The 16,754-nt window shown below is 63.8% G+C and overlaps 1 protein-coding gene across 5 annotated transcripts in view; it reads left to right on the top strand.

Moving 5' to 3' along the window:
• MAD1L1 (mitotic arrest deficient 1 like 1) overlaps positions 1-16,754 on the top strand; it is a 362,570-nt gene that overhangs the window by 10,161 nt on the left and 335,655 nt on the right. For all 5 annotated transcript variants that reach the window (XM_045048077.1, XM_045048076.1, XM_045048078.1 and 2 more), the window contains exons 5-9: positions 454-578; positions 1,390-1,471; positions 2,362-2,492; positions 2,646-2,760; positions 4,625-4,686. In XM_045048077.1, coding sequence (XP_044904012.1) covers positions 454-578; positions 1,390-1,471; positions 2,362-2,492; positions 2,646-2,760; positions 4,625-4,686 — 515 coding nt within the window. The remainder of the gene's footprint in view (positions 1-453; positions 579-1,389; positions 1,472-2,361; positions 2,493-2,645; positions 2,761-4,624; positions 4,687-16,754) is intronic.

Raw genomic sequence — 16,754 nt, 5'->3', positions numbered from 1 at the left:
CCTTCTGAGGATGGCCTCAGTCCCCGTTTCCGACCTGTTGGCAGGGGCTTGGCTGTGGTTCACAGGGAGTGTTTCAGCTGGGATGATGGCATGGTGGGGGTTCATCTCGGATGGAGACACCGGGGCAGGCGTGGAGGGAGAGCCACGCAAGCACCCTAGGAACGAGCGAGGGTCCTGAGTGGCGGATGTCACCCGGCCCGGGCGGTCTCGGGAGCAGCCCGTCACCACGACCCGGTCTCTTCCCATTTGCTTGAGGGAAATGCGAGGCAGGCCGCGTAGCCAGGGATGGGCTGAGGGGTGGCATGCCCTCCCAGGTTGTGTCCCTGCCCTCAGGAGGGGGATGGGAGGGGCAGGCTCTCTTGGGGGCATTTGTCCCGCTGCCGCGGGGTGGGTGGCTCCCCTCTGTGCGCCGGCAGCCGCTCAGCTGCTCTGGGCCGCCCGCTCTGCTCTCAGACCATCAACGCGCTGAAGGGGAAGGTCTCGGAGCTGCAGTGGAGCGTGATGAACCAGGAGATGCAGGTGAAGAGCCTGGAGTCTGAGAAGCAGGAGCTCCAGGAGCAGCTGGCCTTGCAGCGCAAGTGAGCGGGGCGTGCAGGGGGGCGGGGCGTGCAGGGGGCGGGGCTCTGCGCCTTCTCTGGGCGTGGTGCGGGCAGGCCTGCTGGGGCCTGGGCTGAGTTTCCCGTCTGGTTGTTAACTGTGTGGAAGACCACGAACAGGAGGGCCCGGGCTCCTTTTGTGCCCTCTGTGGTCTGAGCACCCAGCAACCAGGCGTGCTGCCTGTGCCAAGCCCCAAGAACCTCCGGGGGCCCTTCTGGTCTGGCCTCCCTGTCCACAGGCTGTTGGGGGCAGACACAGGGGCCACTGAAGCTGGTCACTAAGTGTTTTATGTATTCTGAGAACAATAGCGGAGAGCGGTTGTTTCTCCCCTCGCAGAGAGCTTCCCTTTAAAGGCCATGTAGGGTGCCCCGGGGTGGTGGGTGGGGTGGACGGGAGAGGACTTCTAAGTGGAGGCAGCTCTCTGAGCAGGACAGAAGTCTGCGAGGTCAGAAGGCTGAGTTCTGTCCCTGGGAGCTAGGCCTTTGCCTTCGCAGATGATGTCCTAGGAGGGCTCTGGACGCTCCTGGGCAGGGTTGGGGGGGTGTGGGGGGGCCAGCCCCTGGTGGGTCCTCGGCTGTGGCTGTACCAGGGCCGGTGGCAGGCTGGGCAGGGCCCTGCACGTGGTGTGGACTTCGCCACCCACCCTGACCCGAGGGTACGGGCCACAGTGCCCTGGGAGTAGGGAGGGGGTGGAGTATGTTTGTGAGGGTCCACCCTGGAGAGCCTCCGGGTGAGGACAGCCGCTGGTTTCACACACTCGTTTCTGCACATCACGTGCCTTTCTCCGGACAGGAAATGTCAGGAGGCTAACGAGAAGGTCCAGGAGCTCCAGGCCCGCCAGGAAGCGAGGGCTGACCAAGAGCAGAGGATCAGGGTGAGTGACTCCTTCTCAGACGCAGGCTGTGTCTGGGGGCTCTTCCCGTCCTGCCTCCTCGGTGGGGGTGTGCTTAGGGTGCCTGGGGACGGTGAGCTGCCCGCGCCCTGGTACCGCTGACACCGCTGCCTGTCTGTGCGTGGCGTGCCCGCGCTTGGTGCTGGGGATGCCACACGAGCGAGAGGAGAGAGCGGCTGGGCGTCCGGAGGTGGGGGGCCCTGCCTGCGGAGGAACTTGGGGCTCCGGACCCCAGCCCGAGTGACCTGGGCTCCCCCCGGCCCCTCCCCAGCCGGCTCCCCCGTCGGGCCTCCCGGTTCCCTCTGCTGATCCACGTGCTGTTTTCGGGTACGTCACCTCCGCCCTGGCCCCACCCCCCCGCCCACCTCCCCGGATTCGCTCGCCTTCACGGCCTGTGTCTGCCCTTCCACCAGAGCGCAAGTACAGAGGCCTCCTGTGTGTCCTGCGTCACCCTGTCCCCACTGCATGACCCTGTACCTGCCACAGAGCTGGGCCCAGTAAACATTTGTTGACTGACCAACCGAGCCTGTTGGGGGACCTGCCACTGCTGGGTGCCGGTCGTCCTCAGGGTGTCTTGGAACCGGAGATCTTAGAGGAGAGGCTTTGTCACGTGGAAGAGACTCGCTTGTCACTTGGGTGCTAAGGTGGCAGGAGTGGGTCTAGCCTGGGGGACGTGTGTGTGTTTCTCCGATGCGTCTCTTCGGGGCGCCGTTGCCGCATGCCCTGGGGCAGACCTGCGCTAGGGTCCTGCCCCCGAGTGGGCACGACTCCCCTGGAAGTGAGCGCCGAGGACGTGGCACAGAGGCACACCTCGAGGGCGAGCCGGGGCCGTGGAGGTTGACTCTGTCCTCTCTGTCCCTGGCCTCACTCAGGATTTGGAGCAGAAGCTGTCCCTGCAGGAGCAGGATGCTGCGGTCGTGAAGAACATGAAGTCGGAGTTGGTGCGGCTGCCCAAGATGGAGCGGGAGCTGAAGCAGCTGCGGGAGGAGAGCGCCTACCTGCGGTGAGGCTGGGGGGGCGGTGGGCGGCGGCCCTAACCCTAACCCTAACCCTGCGGGTGGCGGGGCAGAGGGGCGGGGGGCGCTGCACTCCTTGTCCCGGCTCCTCCTGCCTGTGCGTGGCGGCCCTTTGAGGGATGTGGTGTCCGGCCCCCCAGGGAGATGCGAGAGACCAACGGGCTGCTCAGGGAGGAGCTGGAGGGCCTGCGGCGGCGGCTGGGGCGCCAGGAGAAGATGCAGGAAAGCCTGGCGGTCCTGGAGCTGGAGAAGGAGGTGAGGCTGGGGGCGTGCTGCACGTGGGGGACCCCGGGTGTTTCGGGCCCGCCTTGCGCTTGCCCGCCTGAGATGTGGAAGCTGCCGGGCTGGTGCCGTGGGCGGAGCAGCGGCCCCGGAGCCGCCTGGCCGCACGTGTGGGTGCCGGCGAGCTGGCCCGCGGTGGGGAGACTCCAGCGGGAGCCAGTGGGCCCCTGGTCGCGGATCGTGGTGCACGCGGGGGGCCGAGGCGGGTGTCCTGTGGGGAGGACCCGGCCCCCTGCCGTGGGGGCGTCGAGGTGGAGGAGGGTGAGCGCTTCCAGAAGCCGGAGAGAGGGCCAGGAGTGGGTTCTTCCCGAGAGCCTCCAGGAGGAGCTGTGAGAGCGTGTGCCGTGTTCTCAGCCCCCCGGAAGAAATTGGAAAACTGGAACAGATAGGGGCCGTGGTGCGGGGGCGCCTGACACAGACCGGCTCCCACCCGCAGATGGGACGGACGCCCGGCTCCGTTTCCTCTCCTGTGTCTGCTGTTGGGACGCACGCTGGCGTTTGTGGGACGCGCTCGTAGAGCTGGTGCGAGGGCGCGGTGCCGAAAGCATCCCGTGGGCGCTCCAGGGGGGCGCGGGAGCCTGTCTCGCCCGGTGCGCACACGTTACACTAGCGCTCAGCCTCCTGGTCTCTGTCCCCCGGTCTTGCTGTCCTTCTGCACGGCCCCCCCCAGGTCGTTCCCTGCCGCCTCACCAACGAGCCGTGAGGCCCTGCGTCGTTTCCCGGGTGGTGGCAGCGTGCTGGCAGCTGTCCCGCAGTTGGTCACAGCGGAGGCCTGTGGCCTCACGGGGTGGGAGCCGAGCTCCTCACAGGTGCTGGCTGACGTGTGAGCTTGGCCCGCAGACGCAGCCCCAGACGGAGTGTTTCCTCTGGACAGTTGTGACACCGGTTAAGGCTTTGTCTCTCGAGTCATACTGCCTCGTGGGACATCCTGCCATGGATGCTCGCTGGCTCTGTGGCCCCGGGCAAGTTGCTTAACCTCTCCGTGCACCTGTGTATCGAGGGGCATCAGAGTGTGCCTTGCAGGGTCGTGGGGGCTCAGCGAATTCACGGCGAGTACTTCCCCAGCGCCTGGCGTCGGTAGGTGGTCGCTAAGCATCGGCTCTGTGCCCAGCTCTGTTACCTGGCCCATGCCCTCACGTGGTAGGGGCCACTCGAGGGACTGAGGGAGTGCGGTGATGCCGGGACCGTGCTTGGCCCGGGCGACGGGCACGGGAGGCCGGACGAAGGCACGCGCTTCTTGCCCTCAGGTGGTTCCGTTCCAGAAAGGGAGGGAGACTGATCTGGAATGCAGGTCCGTGTGAAGCAGCGTGAGGAATGCGGGGTCAGGCAGCCCTGCGCGTGGCGCCAGGTGGGGGACGTCCCCACCTTCTCCCGTTCTCCCTGTGGGGCCACGTCCACTGTGGACACTTGGGCGCTAGGGCTGAGTGCATCTGCCCTGGGACCCGGCGTCCCGTGGAACCCCTGGACCAGGGAGGGGCGTGGGGTCTTGTGGTTTCAGCGCCCGGTCTGCCTCGGGGCCGCTCGGCCTGCTTCTTCCTGAGTCTGCGGGGCCGGCCGCAAAGGAGGCGCACTCGTAGCACTCGGAAGCCGTCTGCTCTGGAGCGGACTCCATGCCCCGAGGCGTTCAGCTGAGATGAGGGCAGGCTCTTCAGAGGGGTCAGGGAGACTTAACCTCCTCCTTGTCGCCGGCAGCTCCGCATGAGGCTGGGTGGTCTGGGGACTGACGTGGGGTTGTGTGAAGAAGGGCGGCGGGTCGCTCGCCGCGGAGGCCTTGGCAGGGGTGGGGGAAGATGCTGGGGTCGTGGCACCCTCAGCGTTCGCCTCCTTGTCTTTGCAGAAGCTGCTGGCAAAGCTGCAGAGCTGGGAGCGTCTGGAACAGACCACGGGCTTGAACATCAGGTAGGCGGAGGGCGCCCCTGGCGGTGAGGTCCTGCCTCCTCTGGGCCCCCGGCAGCTGGAGACCCTGGCAGAAGCCCTGCTGGAGGCCGCCTGCCGGCTTGTGCAACAGCCTTTTGGATTTGATGTGGCACTTTGCTGACAGGAGGGAAATGCAACTAAGGGACTGTCACTACCCAAGTCTTAACGTTCTCCTTTAAGGTCGGTGGTGGCGTGGTGGCAGGCTTTTGACCGCACTGCAGCGCTGGCTGCTGTTAAAGGATCTTTGCCTATACTGAGGGAGCGATTGCTTTTGGGGGCGAGCCATTCCTTTTAGGCAGATGGAAGGCGGGGAGATGGACTGAGTTGTCAGGGGTGAGAAGGGAGCATCGTTGTCCCGTCAGGACCCCGCGGCGTGCCAGCAGGGGAGCGATAGGATGCAGAGGGGCAGCGATGGGGGCAGCTGGGTGGTGGGCTGGCGCCTTGTCCTCTGATGGCCCGGACGGCCTGAGGGGGGGGCACCTTTCCACTGCTCCCTGCCTCCCGTCCTGGGGGCTACTGCCCCTCGTTCTCCAGCATCGCTGCCTGTCCCTCGGTCTCCGGGACTTTGGGCCCCCCTGTGGATAGACTCCTCCCAGCAGCTCTGTCCTCGTCTGGTTGTTCTGTTCTGGGCGAGGGCTGGTGGGAGACCAATCGTCCCTGTTCGTCTGGAGCTGTGGTGTTTCAGGAGCCTCTTGTTTCGTCAGCCTGTGCGACTTTAAGACTGTAGCTCCCTGTCGTCTTTCCTGGTGCTCTTGGAAACTGGGCCAAGATTGAGAGCCTTCTTTAAAGAGCTGTCCCGTAATTACACTGTCCGAGGGCCGGTTCTGGAACCTGCCGTGGTTTCCATCAGCGTTACTGACTTCGGTGTCTGTCCCTTGTAAATGCCTCCTCGTCGTCTCTTTGCCCCGCTGAGTCCCAGAGGACAGACGCGGCTGCTGTTCCTTCCTGAGCTGCACCCGCCGCCAGACTCGTGGAGGGCTGACCCGGTGGAGCCTCACCTACTCTCTGGGCTTAGTAACTCACCAGAACGCTTCCGTCCTGCACCTAGGGAGGCTCGTCAGAAGAGAAACCTCTGTGACTTCTTTCTCTTGCGGGAGATCAGAGGCCCACTCGTGCCCGATCAGACCAGCTGGCGGAGTGTCTGAACGCCCAGCATGTGCCACAAAGCCCTCGACATCAGTCAAGCCTGGGGCTGGTGCACAGCTGGCGGCCGCCTCTGGCCGGGGCGGAAAGTGTGGTTCTTCCTCCGGCCCTTTGGTCTCGCTTCCAAATCAGAGGGCCTCCCTGAGTGTGGCTGGCATGCGGGGGGGGCATGCGGGGGGGCCTGCAGAGGTCTGCGGGCTGACCGCCAGCTGGGGTGCTGCTTCTGCCTGGTCACGCGCCTGTGTGTGTGTGTGTCATGTGTTCACTCGGCGGCCGGGCCCTGGAGAGGCAGAGGAGGGGGGTGGTCGAGGGCTCTCAGAGGTGGGGGCTGCTTGGGGCTGGCGGAGGGAGAGGAGGGTGTGAGTCTGTCCCTGGTATCTCTGCCCTCCCCTGGCTCGTGGGCCCCTCGCCAGTCTGTGCCTGGCCCTGGGCCAGTGTTCCCGTCGCCGGGAATGCAGCGCGCGCCTGGCCTTGTGTGTGGAGGCTTACAAGTCACGTACTGCGGAGCGGTGCTGGCCTCCCTTCCGAGCAGCCGGAGGCTTCTGGGGAGGTGGTGAGGCATCCTTGTGGCCCTTGCCTCCCGGCACCCCTGGTGAAGGTCCCCCGAGGGGCAGGTTTCCTGTCGTGTGCCCGGTCACTCTGTGCCTGGCCACCGCGGGGGCCCCTGGGGAACCTCAGTGTCTCCTGTTCACCCTTCCTGTCTGCAGCAGGGTGCCTGGGTGGGCTTCACCTCCAGTCACTTGTGTCCCTCTGAGGTGGGTCCGTGTGTCCTGTAACAGTCGGTGGGTCGCAGGCTTGTGTGTTGGTCCAAATGCGGGGAGTCGGCCTGTCCAAGACCGCACTTGACCTTGAATGCCATGAGGAGGAGTTGGGCCATCCTCCTTTGTTAGGTCTTGGGCAGTTGGAGGTTTGTGAGCGGGGAGGGAGACCTGGGGGAGCCTACGTCCGGCGGAGTTGAATATGGGGAGGGAGACGGGCGGAGGGAAATAGGGCACAGGGAGAAGTTGGGATCCCTGCAAGGACGGAGGGGTGGACCCGGTGGGGAGCGCTGAGACCACTGTGGGTGGCCGGGGTGGGTCGGCCCCGGGTGGGTGTAGGGTGGGTGGCCTCCGACAGCATAGCCGTCGTGTCTGCGGCTCACTGTCAGACCTTGGTGAGCGGTGCCTGAATCTTTGTTTGGCCCCCGCCTGGCCCTCAGGGTTGTGGGGCTGTCTTGTGCCTCATTTTACACATCTGCGAGTGGAAAGATTTTTCTAGAATAGTGGTTTCTCACCATGGAAGTCAGACTTTCTCCCTGTGAAAACCTGTTTTCACGCTAGGCCGGGGGCTTGCACCCCCAGAGCAAGACCAGCCGGCTCCGAGAGACAGCAGTGAGTCCCAGTCCAGCAGGTGCCCCGGAAGCAGGAGCTGGAGGGGCTGGGAGGTCCTTAGGACCTTAGGACCTGGCAGGCTTGATTCTCCTGGCCTTTAGGCCAGGGCTTTGCCGCCACTTTGGGACTGAAGGGACTCGCTTGGCGTGTGTCGCTTGGTGTGTGTCGTGACCCCCAGGCCCCGGATCCTGTCCAGGGTCTCCTGGGCTTTGAGAGCTGCCGCCACTAGGTGGCGCCCCCGGCCCCGTGATCCTGCTCCCTGCGCCTTGAGCACCTTGGGCCCTTTGGCTTTCTGGCTCCAGACCTCTGCCTGTAGTTCTTCCTGGCCCTCTGCTGCTCCCCGTGGACCTCACGTGCTACGGCCACGGCCTGGAGGAGTAGCCTGTGGGTGGCCGGCTGGCTGCCGTTGACTGTCCCACCCCTGCCCTGTTCTTGCCCAGCCTCTGATCCTCAAATGCTTGATGCCTATGAGATTCTGGTGTCTTAGCACAGATAGTCCTTGCATGGGGTTTCCTCTGGGCGCAAGGCTTTGTCTCTTCGCACGTTCTTGGAGGGCCCTGCGGCCTTGCCAAGGTTGGGAATAGGTCGGGTCTAACGCTTGGAACAGACCAAACCCTGTAGTTGACACGGCATGACCGTTGCCACCTTTCTCCCAGTTCGGGATTTCTCACATCCTGAGGAGCCCAGAGGTGTCAGGGAGCTGGTTACGTGAGCTGGCTGGGGCGGTCCGGCAGTGTGACCCTGTAGGGAAGCCCCGTGCCAGTTTCCTTGGCTGCCAGACAGCCTCGTCCACCCGGATGTTGCTGGACGCCTGTCTCCAGCACGTGGGTCCTGTGGGTTGGAGGCAGGTGGGCCGCCGGACTCGGAGAGTCCTGGTGGGAAGGAATACTGCACCGTGTTGGGTGGGGCCTGTGTACTTGGGGGGCGGGGGGGGGGAGGGTGGTGCCTGCAGGTCCCCATCCCGGGGCAGCGAAAGCCGACTGAGGGGTTCGGCAGCAGTACACAGATTGCGCCGGCGTGCGGAGACCTGTGACGTGCTGAGCCTTGTCTGGGGAGCGTGGCCCGGCGGAAAGGTTTGAAGGTGCTGAAGGCGGACACCAGGAGACACTCTGTGTCTGTGTCAGCCTGGGTGTGACCTTCCGGGGGCACTGGGGAAAGACTGACGGAGAGGCCGGTGGGAAAATGGAGCAAAGGGGGTACCTGCAGCAGTAGACGGGCCTTTCCCTTCAGACAACCGGGGTCGTTTGCTATTTAAATAGGTTAGAGAGGAAACGTGATCGTCTCGGTAGGTGCAGAGGTGTTGGTGGGAACTCAGCACCCACGCACGATCGCAACCTTTGAGCAACGTAGGAGTGGAAGGGTCCCCCCTCCCCAAGATGCGGCACCTGCTGTCCCTGCGTCTAGCCCGCCCTCTCCCCGCTGCTCTGCGGCGGCAGCGGCGGTGCGGCCAGCGCACAGTGGGAGGGAGGAGGAAAGGCCCGCGGCCGGGTGGGAGGACGTAAAGCTGCCTCTGGTGGGGGGACGGCACGATCGTCCATTTAGGACGTCTCTGGGCATCTGTAAAGAGCCGGAAGCGGTAGGTCTGGCAGGTTCACAGTTACGAGGACAATGCGCGCAGGCGGACTGAGTTTCTGTGTGCCAGCAGCGAACAGTTGGAGGCACGCAGCCCCGAAGAGTCGCGTTGGAAATGTGAGGCTGAATGCAACGGAAATCTGCACGCTGTAAAGTAGAAGTTCTTTCTAGAATGACAGGAAGTCACCTAGCAGCGATATCAGCAAGTGGAGAGCAATCCCGTGCTCGTAGGTTGGAGGAGTCCATGGTGGGGACACGTCAGTGTGCTAAAATTCATCCTCACCTCCAGTGCATCCCCAACCAAAGTCCCAGCAGGCCTTTTGGTAGAAACCAGCAAACTGATTCTGGAGTTTCTATGGAGACGAAAAGGATCTAGAATAGCCAGACTTGTTTTTGAAAAAAAAACCGTGGGCTTACGATGGTTAATTTCCAGACGCACCATAAACCGTATTGATCAAGGCAGCGGGTTAATGGTGTAAGGATAGACTTACACGTCGACGGAAAAGACTAGAAAGTTCCGGAATAACCCGAGTATGGAATCTGTTGGTCTCCATCGAAGGTGACAAGATAAATCAGTGGGAAAGAGTCAGTCTTCCGCAGACGGCGCTGATGCAGGGGGATGTCTGTATGGACAGAATGTAGATTCTGGTCCCGTACTGTTCTGGCGTTGAACCAGTGGGGCGTGGACCTAACCTGGGGAAAAACCAAGGCTCTGGAAGCTTAGGACACAAAAGCTTGAACCAAAGATGAAAAAAATCGTTCACTTAGAGTTCCCCAAGACGAGAAACACCTTTGCTCTCAGAAAGACGCAGTGAAGGCAAGAGGCAAACCCTGGGCCAGGAGAAAATCTTTGTGATGCGTCTAGGTAGGTTGATGGGAGACCACAGCCAGATCTTGCTTAAAAGCTGGGCAGAAGACAAACAGATAACTTCACGGAAGAGGGTCCACAGACGTGGATAAGGAGGGGACTGATGCTCGGCATCATTTGTCATTTGGGGGGCGCTGGGACGCTGCAGCTGGCCCCGTGGGATGGCTGGGACCACAGGCTGGTCACACCAGGGGCCGTGACGGTGTGAGCAGCCCGCCGCAGGGGCAAGGTGAGTGGAGAGCCACGTGGCACTTGGGAAACCGTTTGGTGGCTTCCTGCAGGTTTACGACGTGACCTGGCTCTTCCGTCCTGGTTCTCACCCAAGAGAGGTGGAAACTTGGCCTCACAAAGACGAGTCCCGGAGTCTTCACAGCGGCCTATTCCCACCAGCCTGCGCGTGTGGATGGCGGGCTTGCCCGGCCGCGGGGAGTGGGTCAACGCGACCTCAGGGGGTGCTCCGCAGCCACGAGCGACGAGCCCGACTACGGTGCTCGGACGTGGGGGAGACCTGCTGACGCCGGGTGCTAGGAGGCCACGCACGTCTCGGGTTGGGATGCGATGGGGGCGTGAGGGGCCCTGGCAGCGTGCCGGAAGTCGCCTGCCCTTGGCTGCTGTGGTGGCCGCTCGTGTGTGCGTGCTCGTACGTGCGTCCCGCCTCTGTGGAGCTGATCCGTGGGCGATGGGAGGCTGTGGCGGGGGTTGCTGAAGCTTCCATTTTGGGTGGAGCCCATCCCCTGAGCCGGTCGGGCCCGTGGGCAGTGGGACTGACCCGGGCTCTGTCTGCCGGCCTGCGTCTTGGGGCCTCGGGGCAGGTGCCGTGGGCATGACTGCTTAAATTCACCGTCCGCGGGGGGGGGGGGGGGGGGGGGGGTCGGGTCGGGTGGGGGGGTTGGGGGGAGGACAGAAAGTGAAAGTCGCCTTCCTTCCTCCCGCCCTCCCCTGACTGCTGCCCTCCCACCTCGCATCGCCCTCAGCCAGGCTGGCTCTCTGTCACCGCCGCCCGGTCCCCATCGTGCAGTGCTCTCGTGCCTGGGGTGCTCTTCTCAGAGGAGGGGGCCTGGGGTCCCCGTCCTCACCCCCGGTGTGTCCAGGCACCGTCCACTGCCTCTGTTCTCATGTGGCTTTCTGGAAGTCGTACGAGCACGCGAGCCCTGTGGTGCCCTCCGTCACACGGCGCTCGGTCCGTGTCCTGCACGTTCCCGGTGGATTTCCAGCGGTACTTCTGCACCGGCACGCGGCGCTGCTGAACCGAAGAGCCGCACGTCGCTCCGCGAAGTGGACGAGCTCTGTGTGCCTCGGGCCCGTTGGCGGACACTTCGGTTCGCGGTGTGAGCGGCGCCTGAGTGGCCGGACAGATTCTCAAGCAGGTGTTTTGCCTCAAAGACGGACGTGCTTGAGATCGGCAGATGGTGCCGGACCGCCCTCCAGAAACGCCGTCCCGGCGTACGAGTGGCACCGCTTAGTTTGGGCGGCACGCTGTCCGAGGTCTCGGCAGAGATGCGGCGTGGGGCCGCGGTGCCGCGAGGAGGCAGGACTCTCCAGCGGGCGGCTTTTGAAAAGCTCGTTTGACGGTTCCCACTGTAGGAAGCCTTATCAGCGGGCGAGGAACGCACGTTGAGTCCCTCTGTAGTCAAGCCCCTAATTTTGTAGAGGAAATGACTCGCTGGTGGCGTGTGAGCCTCTGCGATTTGGCTCCTTCCCCCGTCCTTTTGTCTCTGGATCTGGCCTGGTTTCAGTCCGGCTGGGAGGGCGTAGTGCCTGTCAGGAAGCCCGCAGGTTCGACGGAGTGACGGGTCTCGGAGGCTGTTGGCGCTAGGGAGGCCGAGAGGCTGGCGGGTCTCGCTGGCTCTGAGGCCTGGCGGTCGTGCCCCCTGAAACTGCTGACCTGTCACCCGCAATGGACACGGGAACCCGGCACCGACCTGCGTGCTTCCTTCCCAGCAGCCTTTGTTGGCTGGCCAGGTGACCGGTCGCCCCCGATGTGTGATGTGTGAGGCCAGTCGGGATGACAGTGAGGCGGAGCACGATTCCTTCTTATTGGCCACCCCTGACACCTTTGTGGCCGCCCGTCCTCTGGTCGCCATTTCTAATGCCCTGGGTCTGGGGTCGCTCGGGACGCGAGGCGCTGCTGGCGCTGGGGAGGGGGGGCGGGGGCGTGCCGTCAAGCTTTTTTCACCATTTCCCTTGGTCTCGTTTTGGTTTCTTTTGCGGCTCCAGACCAGGAGGAGGAGGAGGTTGGGCAAGAGTCTCACCTTCTGGGCGCTTGCAAGCGTGGCTCTTTCTTGTGGCCTCAGCCGTGAACGTGGCATTGTTCCTTCACCGGCTCCTGTGTCTACCGGAAGCTGTTCTCTGGGAGCCCCGGCCCTGGAGGGGCGCCTTCACCCACCCTGGGCTCTCTGTCGGCCTGCGCACCTGGGGCGGGCTGGGCCCCGGCGGCCCCGGAGCTGTGCCGGCAGGGCCCGGAGACTTGTGAGCCCATCCCGGCTCTGCAGGTCCCCGTGGAGGCCAGCGACAGAAGCAGGCGTTGTCGTGATTGACTCTCGGCCACGTGTTTGTCCCTCTGCTGGGCATCCTCAGTCTTCGGTCTCGTGAAGGAAGGGCGGGGCTTGTGTTCAGAGGCTCCGAGCCTGGCAGCCAGCGCATGTGGTAGACGTTTGCCGAGTGAGTCGTGATAGGACTGCTCTGCTTTTGTGCATCCGTGTGTGTGCTTAGCTGTGACTTGGGACGGGGCCCTGTCGGCTGGCTTGGCTGCGGCGACAAGGCTCCCGTGTTGTTCACACTGTTGTGATCCGGTGGCAATCGGACGACAGGTGCGGCAGAGAGCTTCCTGACAACCGACTTTCCTCAGCTGCTACAGCCCATCCTGGGTCGGGGGGAGCAGCCCCGGCCCATCCCTTGCTCCCCATTGAGGTTTCAGATGTGAGTCTGGCCTCCGCTCGCCAGAAGCGGGCAGAAGCGGGTGTGCGTGGCGAGGCTGGACGGAGCAGCATCCCCGACGGGCCGGCTCCCCACACCGGGCCCCGCTGCGGCAGTCCCGGACGGGGCTGGGCTGCCCAGGGGGCTGTGACGGGGACCGCAGTCTGCGGCACAGGCCTGTCCCCTCTGCCCCCGTGCGCACAGCGGGCCGTGCTTACCGCACTGTGGGCAATACAAGAAGGGCAGCGCTTTCCTGGAGGGGCTCCGCCCTGTGTGTGGTCATCCTGGCCGCTCAGACGGTGAGGCAGGTGCCCTGTCCCAGGTGGACGTGCCTGGTGGTTCACCACTTGCGGTGTGGCCCTCGAAGCGCTTTGGAGGGCTTCACTCCCAGCTTTATAGACATGGCCCTTCTACCTCTGTACATCGTGTTAAATCGATTGGAAAAAATCTAAAGCCAGGTAGCGAAAGGATTTAGACAAAACAGGCTATGTTGGGTTACCCGGGGATTGGGTTGGAGAGGGAGGAGGCACCTCCCTGTTCGGTTGCTGCAAACTTGGAGAGGCCTTTCTGAAGTCCTCCTGGGGGGGTCCTCCCTCGTCCCTGCCCAGGTCCCCCACCCCCAGGCAGAGGGAGAGGGGGCTGGGAGCTGCCTGGAAACATGGGCTCTGGTTCTGTGGACACGAGCTGGGGGTCGCGGCTTGGAGGGTGGCTGGCCTTTGTGAGCACCGAGTGGGAGCCCACGTGTCCGTGAAGCAGGGTCACGGCACGAGCACAGATTTGTGTTCTTAGAAGCCAGGCGGGATTATCCGTTAGATGGTGGCTGCCAATCGGCACGGGACTGCTGGGCGGCCGCGATGGGCCGTGTGACGTGGCTTTGCTGCACTGTTGCTTCTGTGTCGTTCCCACCGTTCCCGGGTACGAAGCCCGGACCTCCCTGTCGTCGTCTGCGTCTCAGGGACAGAACGCTGGGGCACGCGTTGACGCCTCTGCACCACACCGCGTCCCCTGCGGCTCTGGTGCGCCGCGCGGGCTTCAGGCCCCGGTGGTGGTGGGGATGGCGTCTGGGCCAGCTGGGTGGACGCTCCTCAGACCTGCTGTGTACTGCAGGCTCTGGCCGTGGCCACAGGTGGGCTCTTGTCTCCTGGGAAACATGCCCTACAGAGGATGGCCGTCCTGAGGACGAGGAGGAGGCAGGGCACGTAGGAAGAAGGCGTGCAGGTGCAGGGAGAGGCGAGGACCAGCTGGGTAGGCGCCAGGGGGTGGCGGCGGCCACCCCCCAGGTGCTGGTACTACCGTACCCGGTCTTCGTGTGGCACAGGTGGGACCAGGAGGCCTGGGTCTTTCTCACTCGGGCTGCCGGCCGTGAGTGTACCCTGGACGGGCGGGAGTGGAGACCCTTGGCCTGGAGCGGGGGCCCTGCTCGGCGGTTCCTCCTGCCCTCACGTCTCCTCGAAGTCTTAGTTCCGTGGAGGCCAAGGCGGGTTTGTCCTTGGCGAGGAGGCGCGACATTAATTGTTCCCGTGTCTGCTCTTGCTCTTTCGTTTCGCTTCCGCAGGTGCTCATCTTGAGTGAGGTTCCTGTGCGGCCGCAAGTGGGGTCTTTACTTGAGGGCACGCGTTTGTGGCGACAGGCGGTGACGTGGTGGGGACCCTGGGCATCTCCGGGCACAGACGCTGAGGCCTCAGGGCTTCGGGAAGTTGACTGGGTGTTTTCTGTGGCCTGTGGGAAGCCGTTGTGGAGCGACCGGGGTCATTTCAGATCACAGGGGGCTGGAGACCCTCCTCTGAACACGCGCTGCGTTCACGTGGCTCGGCGTTGAGAAGACATGTCGGGGCGATGGGGACAGTTCTCCTCTTGCTCTGCCGGCCACGGGCCTCCCTTCCTGCCGGCCGCTGGCACTGCTGGCTTTGGTATGTCTTTGCGCAAGCGCTCGATGCACGTGCAACTGACGCGTCTGCCGGCACGCGCCTTGTTGAGCCCCCGCTCACCGTGTTGGAGGCGCTGGTCCAAGCTCTCTCGCTCTGTGTCACGCCCAGAGAGCCCAGTTTCTGAAAGGCACGCGATGCTTCCTCCTGCATGTGGTATAGTTAGGGGACGGGGCGGGAGACTGTCCCCTCTGCAGAGTTTGGGGGTCCCCGAGGCCGGTCTCAGTTTCAGTGATGGCCGGAAGGGCTGCGGGCTCCAGCAAGCTGTGCCTCACGGCTGTGGGGCTGTAGGGCTGGGAGCGGCACACCGCTGGGTCACCGACCAGTGGCCTGTCTCCACCCCTTAATCTGAGTCCCTTCACCCCTGAGGAAAGGAACCTGTTCCAGCCGGCTTGCTTTAATGACTTTCATTAACCGACTTAATGAGGCCTGTACTCAGGAAGTCTGTTTTTATTGGCCAGTGATTCCACGTCCCTTATCGATGTCTTGCCTGGGGAAGGACCATCGAAGCTTTGGTTGCAAGTTATCTTCCTGGATCGGTCAGTCGGTGGGGCACGGAGGCCACAGGCTGTCCCTGCCAAGGATCCCCAGTGTCCTTCCTGTCCCACTTGTCGTGGAGAGCCCGTGGTAGAATGTATGGTGGGCGAGTTTGTGCACCAGGCACGGCCGCCCAAGTGCGTGCTCCCCGCCTCGTGGGAGGTACACGTTCTTGAAAGCACCACCCAGGTGGCGGAAGGGATAGCCGGGCCTAGGACAGCACTTTCTGTACTCGGGGAGCCTTTGGGGGGCCCTGGCCCAGGGGAGGGGTGGGGTAGGCGGTGGCAGGGCAGGTTGGGGATGAAGTGTGAAGGGGAGGGTGAGTGTGCAGCCCAGGACAGAGGCCACAGGCTGCTGAGCAGGCCGAGGGATGGGGCGGGCAGCCGGCTGTGACAGTGACTGGCTCCAGTTTGGAGCAGGTGTGCCACAGGGACAGAGCAGAGGCTGAGAGACGTCCTCAGCACGCGAGACAGGAGGTGATCGGGCCCAGTTGGGGGGCTGGGAGGGTGTAGGCAGATGGGGCAGACACGGGGACAGGTTTTGGCTCTTAGGAAGGGAGAGCTGTGGACTCTGTGTAGCACATGTGCGTTTGAAGGGTCACAGAAATAGCCAGAGGGAGTTGTCACGGGTGCGCGGGTCTGGATTTGAGGGCTCCCTCTGGGTCATCTTCGCATGACCACTAGCAGAGGTGGCCAGGCCGGCCTAGGGAGCAACGCGGATGGGGAACAGCAGAGGCCTGGGGTCCAGGGCCTCTCCCTGGCAGGAAGGCTGCACAGAGGGGGCCACTTGCGGGCTTGCCTGAGTCTGAGCTTCCTCGTCTACACGTCAGTGATGGCGTCTAGCCATCGGCTGGCAGAGCGATTGGCATGTGGTAGCTGGCAGCGCTGGTCAGTCAGTCCTTGTCCCCTGGTGGGGGGAGCACGCCCTTGGCCCGAGGACACCTTGGGACCGCTCTGGGCCCCGGATGTCCTGGGAGATGGGATGCCAGTCTTCCCTGGTCTGCATGGGAACCTCACCTGTTTGGCCGCCTACCTGTGTCTTAGAAGGTTGGTGGCACCAGGGAGGTCAGGATGGGTCACAGAGAGCGAGTGGGTCCCCGCACCGCTGTGGGGCTGTGGCAGTGACATTGGTGAAGCCTGTGGCTTGCACACGTGGGAGAGCAGGTGATGGGACCCTGGTGCAGTTCTTTGATTCTAGCAGGCACCTGGCACCTGCCAGTGTCCTACGGTAACGTTGAGAGCGCCGACCTCGGCTCTTGGCACGCAGCTCCCGTGGCTCTCAAGCAAGGGGGTGTCCCAGGGACCGGCGTGTGTGCGTTTGTGTGTGTGTCTGGGAGCCTCGGGGCAGCCTGGCCAGTTCCGCCCAGGAGGGGAGGCAGGGCCCTTCTGGGGCACGCGTGTCTCCTCGGGAGTTGCAGGATTGTCTGATGAGGGTCCTCTCTTTGCCTCTCCCCTCCCGCCACGAGTGAGTGGAGGGCCTCCGACCGAGGGGACCGTGCCGGGAGCGGGAAGCTCGCTGCTGACCTGTAGGGCCCTGAGGAGGGCGGCTTTGAAGACTTGCCTTTTCTGTGAGGCTCTGGGGCCCTGACCCAACTGAGCGACATACAGAAAACACGTTCACGGCTCTTCAGGTTTTGTCCTCCGTGATCTGGGAGCTGTGCTAAGCAGGGTGTCTGAGTGGCTCGGGTAGTGGCCTGGTTTAATCAGGGGCAGGTGACAG

This window comes from Felis catus, chromosome E3 (genome assembly GCF_018350175.1).
Source record: "Felis catus isolate Fca126 chromosome E3, F.catus_Fca126_mat1.0, whole genome shotgun sequence".
Classification (NCBI taxonomy): domain Eukaryota; kingdom Metazoa; phylum Chordata; class Mammalia; order Carnivora; family Felidae; genus Felis; species Felis catus.
The sequence above is the reverse complement of the archived record's forward strand: the minus strand, read 5'-3'. Positions and strand labels throughout refer to the sequence as shown.